The sequence below is a fragment of the Micropterus dolomieu genome, linkage group LG14, assembly GCF_021292245.1.
Source record: "Micropterus dolomieu isolate WLL.071019.BEF.003 ecotype Adirondacks linkage group LG14, ASM2129224v1, whole genome shotgun sequence".
NCBI lineage: Eukaryota > Metazoa > Chordata > Actinopteri > Centrarchiformes > Centrarchidae > Micropterus > Micropterus dolomieu.
In genome coordinates, this window is record NC_060163.1 from 8,226,731 (window position 1) to 8,238,710 (window position 11,980).

The window sequence follows — 11,980 nt, forward strand, 5'->3', positions numbered from 1 at the left end:
ATGTTTTTATTTAGGCGAGTGAGGTAAATTGACATTAACGTTAGTTAACTTAAGTCTTAATTGACATACATAGCTATTTTAACCCAAACCATGATCTTTTCCTAACCTTAACCAAGTAGTTTTGTTGCCTAAACCCAACCACGTACTTTCTGTGCCTAAACCGAAACTGCAACGTTTCACGACTTTAATTATGCGCGTTTCAACATGGCAATGTATTGAAACGTTACGTTTTATCTTGAAAGTGTAACCGGATATTGTATATTTATTGTTGCTAAGCGTTGCTAACTTGACTGTGGATCCCTAAACGTCAATAATTGATGCAAAAGGGCTACCCAAGTCTTTAAAAAGCGACGACAAAGGGCCTTGACCATGCGTCAGACATTTGACGAGTAGGGAGTGAGACTGTGTTGTAAAGACCTATCTCCCTCCTAAAGATTTGGAGATGGTGATAAATGCCTTCATAACGTCCCACCTTGACTATTGCAACTCCTTATATGTGGGCTTAGACAAGTCATCAATTCAGCCTGCAGTTAGTCCAAAATGCTGCTGCCTGCCTCCTGACAGGGAAGAAGAAGAGGGACCACATCACACCTGTGTTGCGCTCCCTCCACTGGCTTCCTGTTCATTACAGGATTGATTTTAAAATCTTACTTTTAACTTTTAAATGCCTTAATGGATTGGCTCCATTGTACTTCTTCACATTCATACTGCAGCTAGAGTGCTGAGATCCGCTAATCTCCTCCTCCTGGATGTACCCAGAAGCAGACTTAAAACCAGAGGCGATGGAGCCGTTAGTGTAGCTGCCCCTAACCTGAACAACCTGCCAGTCCATTTTAGAATCGCCCCAACTCTCGAAAGTTTTAAATCACTGTTAAAAACATCTCTTTTCTTTGGCATTTCCTTTGAGTTAAGTTTGTTATTATTCCTGGCAATTTTAATATCACTATATATCGTATTCTGTATATTATAATGTTTTATTGCTGTACTTTTACAGTGTGAGTAGTGTCTTGTTGTTGTATTTAACCTGTGAAGCACCTTGGCCAACCTTGGTTGTTTTAAGTGTGCTATACAAATAAAATTGATATTGATATTAATATTGATCATACATTGATCATAACAGCCATACTACAGACCTAACAGATGTACAATTTATTGCAGGGCTACTGTTTTGGGTTGAATTAGATGGTCAGGTATTCCTCTCCATCCCTCACAGCTGTCTGGCTGGCTGATGTCAAACATGCTATTTATGTTTATATAAATAAATTTCCCTTTAGTTACCAAGTGGGACAGGTCATACCATTAATCTGTGTGTGTGTGTGTGTGTGTGTGTGTGTGTGTGTGTGTGTGTGTCTTCATGTGTCAATAATGCTTGCCTTGCCAGAGCCAGCGTAGACCACTGGACTTTCCTTTGTTCATCTTCTATGTGTTCAGTGGATTTATGGACAGTTTTCATCCATAATGCGTGTGTGTGTGCGCGCGCGCAACAGGCCAAGGGTTTCTGAGTCTGTTACGGCTGCATATTTTCTTACAGATAAACAGATGACTGGACTGTATGAATATATTTTGTTACAGTTACTGTACATATGTAAATGTTTGGTACAAGATGATACGTTTTTATTTTTAATTTCCTGTATGTACATTAAAAGGATCGAAATCTAATTAAATCTAATTTTAGAGAAAGAAATACCTAAACCTGCTGGTTACAGTTAAACGACAGTACTCTGTAATCAGAAAGGGATTAACTGGCAGACATGCACTCATGCTTACATTTACAATAACATCATACTCACACCCACATGCTGCCAAATCCACAGACAGGAAGATTGGTTCAGGACAAAGATTGGTTCAGGAATATTATTGGATGAAAACAAGACATTTGGGATTTTACTTTCAGTAAAATAGTAAAACAGTCCCTCCTGAACACATAATTCAACCAAAATCCTGGAGGAAGAGAGAGAGGTAGCCAGAGAGCCAGCACCTGTGTCCACTGCAGACTCCCTAGACAGACATTTGGTTCCAGACTCCTGAAAAACACAGTAGCTGCTGTTATTCTAGGAGTCAAATTAGCGAATGGGCCGCTGAAGGTTGGAGAGGCCTAATTTAAACCACTCTGGCCCCTGGGGAGCAGATCCTGTCGCAGAAATAGGATTTACTAACTGGTATTCAATCCGTGTTTTAATGTGCGCCAATGTGATAAAAAATTAGGATATCACTTAGAGTGAGAATTTGAATTTAATAAAGTTCGGTTTTGTTTGAAAGTGAGAATTTGTACTTTATAAAACAGTCTGTTGGCAGGCAGATTGTCTGCTTCACTTTCCAAAACTCACACAAAGGACATTGGGCCACTCTAAAGCATGGCCAGATTTGGGGGGGATTTTACTCTTTTCCTACTTTACCAGTGAGCAGATGTAATGGATGCCTTTTTTATGTCCTAGCATGCATTTTTTCATGGTATGCTCAATGATCAAAGTAGCTTGTTTTGGCTTAATCCATGTATGTTTATAGAATCAAGTAGTGGCAGCATAATAAAAATTCACACAAAGCACACCTATTCCTGTAAGTACACTTATTATAATGGAGTGCATAACTCTAATGTTTCTGCACAATTTAGGAGAAAGACTTTCTTCCACACCATTACTTATAATTTAGAGGGCTGTTGTTCATTGCCTGAAAATGTCTCTGGTCTCAAATGAAAATACATTATAGTTCAGGGCTGGCTCAGCAGTGATTTCTTTGAAAATAACTTTGGTAATGTTGTAGAATTTTGGGGGCTTGTGCTGCTGGAAATGGTTTCAGCCAAATGGCAGGCGTTTGGACTGTATGAAAGTAATTTCCTGGAATGACATCCCCATGTTCTCTCTGTGAAATATTCATCCTGTTTCAACACATTACCACACTCCCTTTACATCTTCCTCCTCTTCTCCTCCAGTCTCTCTCATCCTGTCTTCTCCTCCTCCATCCCATTATCAGCTTTTCAGATCTCACTTTGACATTTGGATGCTGGACTCTTTACTAAGCCCTACATGTCTTAAGCCTAGTTCACACTACACGATTTTTAGCCCGATTTGCCGCTCTGCTACCGTCAGGCTGTGAACGGGAGTAAATCAGTGGTTGATTGGGGGTTGCCAGTCGTTATGTGTGAACTACTCAACAACTCATCAAAATGGCTCCCCGACACATTTCTGACACATCGCCGACTTGACATCCACATCCAGCTATGTTTATAATAACAAACAACAGCTGTTTCGTGTGTAGGTTTGCTTCATTTCCCGTTTCACATTTCACGTGTGTTTTCTTGACAAAACGTGGTTTGGAGACCAGCATCGGGTGATACAGCCGCTGTCAGCTCGTGTAGTGTATGACCGGTGACCCCCTGTCACCGATGAGTCATGTAGTGTGAACGCCACAACGACATCAAGACTCCTGTCACAAGACGGCAAGTTGTGTAGTGTGAACAGCACGGACGTTGGCCGACGCTGAAAGTCCTGTAGTCTGCACAAGCCTTTAGTTAACTGTTCTCAAGCATTCTGTTCTCTCACGGTACATTTGCCTTCTCTCATGCAGCATACGCACATTTACGAGTCAAAATGCTTGGTTAACTTTTTTGATTTCAGACAGAAGTAGTCAAAAGAACCTTCTCATTGTCGGCTGAAGTGACAACTGTCGCAAGCAGATTTCATCAGGTTTAGCTAGCTAGCAAATTAAGCTAACATTAGTTCCAACAGTTGTTTGAATACGTCATTATATGGCTGACTTGTACAGGGATCCTGTAAAATATAATCCATTTATATATACATTATATACATTTGATATAGCTAAGGCTAAATCTGCAGCTTCCTCACCTGTTGAAGACGAAATAAGAGAATGCATTGTTCTGGTATTGCGCTAGTTAGTCCTGGTATTACAAGTATGATAGGGATCATGCTCTTTTCAGACTGTTATTTCTAACCTAACCCTTTGTTCATATTTTCCAACTGTATTTTCTACTCTTACTGTAACAAAAGTAGAAAGCGTTAAACTTCTCCAAATCCAATAAAGAACTGCCACTAACATTAGCTATATTCTGATATAACAGCATCCAAGACCCACTTCCACACAATGGGAAAATACTTTACCATGAATGTGATAATCATGAATTGGCCTATTTTTAAAAAAGGCACCTTTAACCCCACAAATTAATATGGTATAAAATGCTTCTTGGCCTTGAACTAACGCTGGGTTAGATTAGTACTGTAGCTAGCTTGGCGACATGCTAACGTTTGCATCTTTCGTTAGAGCATTTGAAAAGGTGATGAAAAGACACAACCCTTCAAATTATTAGTCTTATCTACATCGCTTCAACATGTAGAAAATTCTAAAGCTTGACTGACTTGTGGTCCTCAAACAGTAAATTCTCTTTTCCCCTGATGTCTGCATATTTGATTGCTCGAGCTTTAAAAGGAAAACAATTCCCCTTGTTCCTGAGCAAAACAGTGTGACTGACGTCGGCAGATGCATCATCCAACACGTGCACACTCCAGCTGACAAAGATCGCGGTTGAATCTTCTCTCTTCCAGACACCACTTGGAAGGATTCACAGAGGCAACAAGCCACAGACAAATTGGTTGGCGCCAGAAAAGCAGCTTCGATACTCTCAGATACAAAATAAATCACAGCGAGGCTGTGAGCGTCACACACCTACTTGTGAAGCAGGAGGCAAGTTTAGGGGTTGATTTTTTTGAGTCAGACACAAACATAAATGTATTTCTTTTACCATAATTGCTAACACTGGTGGCCGTAGTGAAAAGATCGGACACAAAAAACAATCTGTGGGTCTGTGCTCCAACACCCCTTCTATTTCCCCATCACTCTCTCTCTCTCTCTCTCTCTCTCTCTCTCTGTTGTTTTCCCTCTGGTCTGATATAATTACCCCTTCATCATGCTCAGGAAAGCAAAACAGTGATCTGTATCTCCTTATAGGAATGGTGGCCTAGTCTAAACACAGCCACTGTGTTGTTGTGCGTGCGTGCGTGTGTGTGTGTGTGTGTGAACACTGGGATATAAAAAGAAGCAGAGCAGCGTGTGTCACCAGCAGGTTACACACACAAGTGGGTGTGTCAGCACCATAGACTGTAAGTCAGTGCACATCTTTGGCCTGTGTGTATGTTTGTGTGTGTGAGTGTTTGTCATAAGATGCAAAAGTGTTGTGCATCACTGACTTGGCACTGAGCATGTTAGGGAACTTGTATGTGCTTCCACAAATTTAAAATGAAGATACAAACCATAGACTGTATATAAAAAGATACACAGTGACAGAGGGAGACATTTGAGAAAATAAGCTGCAGATAAATAAAAAAAGTGTGTGAAACAAAAAACAGGAATACTTCAAATGCTTTTGGTTTTATCTCACCACAGAACGCCATATTCCGCTATACAAAAACACACACACACACTTACACGCATCCTTATCATCAGTGAAATGTCCACTTCAGGCCATTACACTGAAAAAGCTTTTCCAAACAACTCAGCGATAAGAAAATGCCAAATTGGGAGTGTTTTGCCACAGACTCACTGAAGTGTGTGTTGCGTATTTCAAAGGGACTTGACACAGGCTGCCCAGAGGCATGAGAACTGATATTCGGTTCCCCTCGTGTGTTACAGCAATCAGAGAAGAGTGATGAAAGTTCCTGACAGAAAATAAATCAGAGATTAACAAACAAGAAGGGAATGTAAAGACTCCATGTGGTCAGACTGGTTGGAATCGCAGGAACACAAGGTCAAACATAAAGGTGGCCGGGCGTTGAAACTCGCAAATCTGGGAATCACCAAGTTTTAAGTGAGAGATGAACAAGTCGTGAGAGAGTTGGAAGGGTAAAAAAAGAGCAGCGCAGACCAAGAAAAATGAAAAACAGAGGGAGAGATTGTGAAAAAGCGCTAAATTTGTAATCTTGCCTCCCTTCGGAGACCCAGCTTTGAATGGCATCCAAAAGCTTGTGAGCTTTTCTGAACAAATAGCTGACTTGCCTCAAAATAGAGGCTGTTTATCTTGGGATGGAGTAAAGGAGAGAGAGAAGAGGGATGCAAGGAAAGCCTGGGAGAGAGAGGAGAGGAAAAACAGAAACAGAGAGATGGACAGGAGGATTTTTGATTGTGCAAAAGAAATAAGGAGAGGCACGTGAGAGATGAGACAGGGCAGTAAAAACTCCAAATGACAGTTTCTACAGGAATAATATTTTGCAAATCAAACTCACAGCAACAAAGACATGAGCAGCCTAAACATCAAGACAACCAGGCCCAAACAGAGATTTAATGTAAGAATAAATCTACTTGAGTGTGAAGTCAAGACATGTCAAACAGTGCTTCGAAGACACGAGTCACAAAGTGGTTTAGAAAGATAGGAGAGGACTGGACAACAACAAAGAGTCTGCAGGAGAATAAGTGACAGACATAAAAAAACACTTTGCTACAGTGCTATCAGCTCCCATAAGTCTACAATATTCAAAAAAAACATTATTTACTTGTAATATCTTAAAAAGCTTTGCAGGCGGAAGTGCTGAAATTAATGCAGATAACATATCAACTAAGATTAAAGCATTCAAAAGGCACTAACTTACAATTACTTACCACAGACATAATGAAGAGTCATGACATAATGAAAATATACACCACTGTAGCAACAGAACTGTGTACCAATTTATTACATAAACACTTCAAATATAGCCCTATTACCAAGGCAACCATAAAAGCCCCCCTTTAAAGTCACTGTAATTACTCAGGCATCCAAACGTTTTCAAAGTACAAGGTTAGATTAAGTCCAGCATTGAACCAAGGCCAAAGACACAAGAGAGGAAAATGAGGAAAATTATCATGTGGAATGTTTTACCAAGAAATCATGTAAATCAAACGATGTTTATTGATGTGATCCAGTACAAAAATGTCATTTTCTGGATGAAAAGGGGGCTTGTTGATTCTGACTGGAAACTGGATGGCAACTTTGTTTGCCACTTGAGCCAAAAAGCCTAGATATTTGGTCAGCAAACATTTAAAATCTGCTGAAAGCAGAGTGAAGCCTGGCTGCTGGCGGTGTTAAACGGCCGTGCCAGCACCTCATGCCCGAGAAGTGTGGGCATAGGTGGCAGCTGGAGACAAGACAGACCAAATACAGACATGCTGTTTGACACACACGGGCATGGAATGCACACACACACACACACACGCATACTAATCCTTTAGATGACCTCCAGTACTGTATACACAGATTAGATGTGTGTATTAAACAATGTCTGTACAAAAAGGACATTGTCACTAAACAAATGTCACTAAACAAATAAGCTGATATTCTACTGATAAGGTTATTAAACAATGAAATTAAAGTCATACTGAATACAAAATCCTCTAAAAGTGGATCCTGATTGGCTGACAAGCAAACCTGTTGTCTGAACAAATGCATGCAGGCACCCTGGACCAATCAGTAACAAGTAACCACATGTTTCACTTGGTTTGGTCCAGTCACAGTCTAATTCAAACAACATAGATCATTCCCCAGCATTTCATCAACGTCCAATCAGCGAAAAACATGTGGAGGAATGCACTCATGGACAATGTGGAGACCTCGAGGTAAGCCTGCTGATTAAACATGTTCTGGTTCAAATGCAGCAACGTGTCCTGATTGGATAGATTTTAGTCAAACATGTGTGATTGGAGCCAATCAGGAAGAAGGCAGCCTAAACTGGATTTATTCTGAAATGTCCCGTAAAAAAAAAACATGGGTTTTTAAAAAAGCAATAACTTACAATGTAACCTCTTAAACAAAGTATTTATTTTTTAATCTTTGTGCACATTTAATCAATGTGAGTAAATGGAGAACAACTTAAGTCTTGTGAGATGAGGAAGGGTGTTGTCTGAAACAGAGAGCAATGGTGGCTTCCCAGATTGTGCATGATTGTGTTTACTTCCGCCTGCCTACGTGTGCACTCTCAAGTGCGTGTCTGTGTGGTACCAGGGGTGTGGGGCCAGCAGGGAAGTGCTGCAGCACTAAGAGGTGGCATGTGGCTGCGGTATGATCTGTCGTGGTATACACTGGAAGACTCACAGGCCACCTCTGAGCTTTAACGACAGACAGACCATTTAGAAGCCTTTGAGGACAGGGTGAGGATGCTTCTGTTCCTGTTGATAAGGCCCCTTTTTCCTGTTGAACAGGTCAGCGTGGGACCACTGACGTTCACTTTATGGGGCCACAACCCTGATGGCTGTTGTTCTCTGAGTGTTGGATGAAGTTCTGCAGTAGTCAGTCATGAAGCAGTTAATTTAATGGAAGTTTAAAGCTGAGCCTGCTGAGATTTGTATGTAAAATACTACTTACCACATGCATGAACACTTCTTAAAACTTAAGAGCGAAACTGTATCACAAACAGCAGTTAGCAAGCCATTTGTCCAGTGACCCCTCAACTCTGACAACTCTGAGAACCATCACAAACATGAGCAGCAAACTGTCCATAGTGCAGTTTCAGGTTCCATTGTGAGGGAAATTTGGATTTTTAACTGCTTCTAAAAAAAACAAAAATAATGTACATAACCACATCCCCCATGTGTTGTGAATGCTTAAAAGTATATCAGCTGTATCAACATACAAACAGTGAGAACACTGACAACTGAAAACTATATTAAACTGTAATTTATATGCAATAGCTGTGAGATAAAGTAAGAGTTATACATTTGGGGAAATATTTATTGCCTTTCTTGTAGAGAAGCAAATGAGAATACCATCGATGTGATTGAACAAATATACACTGCTCAAAAAAATAAAGGGAACACTAAAATAACACATCCTAGATCTGAATAAATGAAATAATCTCATTAAATAATCCTTTCTTTACATAGTTGAATGTGCTGACAGCAAAATCACACAAAAATTATCAATGGAAATCAAATTTATCAACCCATGGAGGTCTGGATTTGGAGTCACACTCAAAATCAAAGAGGAAAACCACACTACAGGCTGATCCAACTTTGATGTAATGTCCTTAAAACAAGTCAAAATGAGGCTCAGTAGTGTGTGTGGCCTCCACGTGCCTGTATGACCTCCCTACAATGCTTGGGCATGCTCCTGATGAGGTGGCGGATGGTCTCCTGAGGGATCTCCTCCCAGACCTGGACTAAAGCATCCGCCAACTCCTGGAAAGTCTGTGGTGCAACGTGGCGTTGGTGGATGGAGCGAGACATGATGTCCCAGATGTGCTCAATTGGATTCAGGTCTGGGGAACGGGCGGGCCGGTCCATAGCATCAATGCCTTCCTCTTGCAGGAGCTGCTGACACACTCCAGCCACATGAAGTCTAGCATTGTCTTGCATTAGGCAGAACCCAGAGCCAACCGCACAAGCATATGGTCTCACAACGGGTCTGAGGATCTCATCTCGGTACCTAATGGCAGTCAGGCTACCTCTGGTGAGCACATGGAGGGCTGTGCGGCCCCCCAAAGAAATGCCACCCCACACCATTACTGACCCACCACCAAACCGGTCATGCTGGAGGATGTTGCAGGCAGCAGAACGTTCTCCACGGTGTCTCCAGACTCTGTCACATCTGTCACATGTGCTCAGTGTGAACCTGCTTTCATATGTGAAGAGCACAGGGTGAGTGCACAGTGGAGAATTTGCCAGTCTCGGTGTTCTCTGGCAAATGTCAAGCGTCCTGCACAGTGTTGGGCTGTAAGCACAACCCCCACCTGTGGACGTCGGGCCCTCATACCACCCTCATGGAGTCTGTTTCTGACCATTTGAGCAGACACATGCACATTTGTGGCTTGCTGGAGGTCATTTTGCGCCTCCTTGCACAAAGGCGGAGGTAGCGGTTCTGCTGCTGAGTTGTTGCCCTCCTACGGCCTCCTCCACATCTCCTGATGTACTGGCCTGTCTCGTGGTAGCGCCTCCATGCTCTGGACACTACGCTGACAGACACAGCAAACCTTCTTGCCACAGCTCGCATTGATGTGCCATCCTGGATGAGCTGCACTACCTGAGCCACTTGTGTGGGTTGTAGACTCCGTCTCATGCTACCACTAGAATGAAAGCACCGCCAGCATACAAGTGACCAAAACATCAGCCAGGAAGCATAGGAACTGAAAAGTGGTCTGTGGTCACCACCTGCAGAACCACTCCTTTATTGGGGGTGTCTTGCTAATTGCCTATAATTTCCACCTGTTGTCTATTCCATTTGCACAACAGCATGTGAAATTGACTGTCAATCAGTGTTGCTTCCTAAGTGGACAGTTTGATTTCACAGGAGTGTGATTGACTTGGAGTTACATTGTGTTGTTTAAGTGTTCCCTTTATTTTTTTTTGAGCAGTGTATAAACAGCTACCTATCCTTGTTAAGATTTGTTGTCCTTGTTTTAAGCTTTGTCGTGTAAATTGTTCACTGTATTGTTCATTGTATACACTGAGAGCAACTTAAAACTAGAGTCAAACTCCCCATAGGCCAGTGTGTAGGCTGAACATGCCTGGCCATTAAAGCTGGCCTGAGTGACATTGCCTCCTGGGTGTGGACCTTCGGGTCTGGGCCGTTTGGCCGTTCTGTCCTTGGGCGGGGTCCTTGCTGCTTCGGACCTGCTCCCTTGTGGGGGGGGGGGGGGGGGGGGGGGGGGTTGTGCCAGTTCCGATGGCCTGGTGGTGCTCAGAGTGCTCCTGATTGTGACCTGTGTGACTCCTGACCTGCCTCGGGGGTGTGTGGGTGTCTGGGGCTCGGGGCTTTGGAGCCTCTGGGTCTGGGGCGGGTCTGCGCGCTAGGGAGGCTGGGCCCCCCTGGACCCGTCCCGGAGCTGGGCGGGGTTGTCACTAACTCTGGGGTGCTGCCGGTGCTAGAGGGGCTCTTGCTATAAGCCCTGGGCTGGAGGGACCTGGCGTCCTCCTGCTTAGGGGGGTGGGGGACAGGACTGAATGAATGATGGGGCCAGTCAGGAATCTGGTCCCAGTGAGGAGGACCATTCTAGCCTCCCTATGACCTCATTCACCTTTCCCCCTTTGGTCATGTCTCACAACATACACCCTTAGGACTCTGGGGGGCGGGCAGGCTGCAGGGCGTTTGGTGGGTGGGGCTGCTTTTTTGCGGCTTCGCCCTTCTTCCTCCCCCACTGCCCGCCCCTCAATTTTAATTACACATTAGACACAGAGGGCTTGGGAGGTGGGAGGGGCACGATGGGAGGCTCCACTACCTGACAGTTGTGGGGTGCCTGTGTCACAACTACCCTCCAATTTTAACTGCACCTTAGTTACCACACACCTTATCTTTACTCCACCATACAACACTTCACAATCCATGACATGCTTCCAACACAAAACAATACATTTACAGAGGCAGGCAGAGGGGTTGAAGGAGTGGGGGAGATTCTCATTGGCCTCATGTCCTGCCCCTGGAGCCCCGGGCGTCGGGGGTGCTGTGGTGTTGGTGACGGCCTTGCCTGATCTGGGGTGGGCTGTGGGGGGTCGGGGCTCCCTGACGTGGGGGCCCGCTCTTGACCTAGGGATCTGGGGACTTGGGCTTGTGGCTTTTGCTCATTTCAGGGCGGGTGGTGTGTCCCTGGGCCTGGGGGCCCGTTGTCTCCTCTCCTCGCCTGGGCCCTCTTCGGCAGGGGTGGGGCTCCCGCTGCTTCCCCCTGCCAGCTCTCTCACAGTGGGGAGATTCGGGAGTCTCTGGGGCGCATGGCCAGTGTTGTCGGGGTAGGTTATGGTGCTCCTCCTTGGGGGTGCTTGACTGGGGGGGCTGGGCCCCCGTCCAGGGATGAGATCGGCCTCGGGGGCTGCTGGCACTGCCTGCACTCTGGGGAGGGATGCCTCTGGCTGGGCTGGGGGACCGTTGGCCTGGTTCTCCTGCGTTATCGCTCCCTGGCAGCAGGGAGCTTCCCGGCACGGCTTTCTGCTGTTCTTCCTTGGGGCGGGGTACAGCTTCCCCCGGGACATGCGGTCTGGGGTCCTTTGCACTTTGGGGGGTCGCGGGGTGCCCTGG

The 11,980-nt window shown here is 44.4% G+C and overlaps 1 protein-coding gene across 1 annotated transcript in view; it reads left to right on the top strand.

Moving 5' to 3' along the window:
- Positions 1-7,555: 7,555 nt before the first annotated feature.
- Positions 7,556-11,980, top strand: part of LOC123983462 (galactose-specific lectin nattectin-like) — a 10,995-nt gene continuing 6,570 nt past the window's right edge. Inside the window, exons 1-2 of the mRNA XM_046069718.1 lie at positions 7,556-7,596; positions 7,982-8,036. Coding sequence (XP_045925674.1) covers positions 7,556-7,596; positions 7,982-8,036 — 96 coding nt within the window. The remainder of the gene's footprint in view (positions 7,597-7,981; positions 8,037-11,980) is intronic.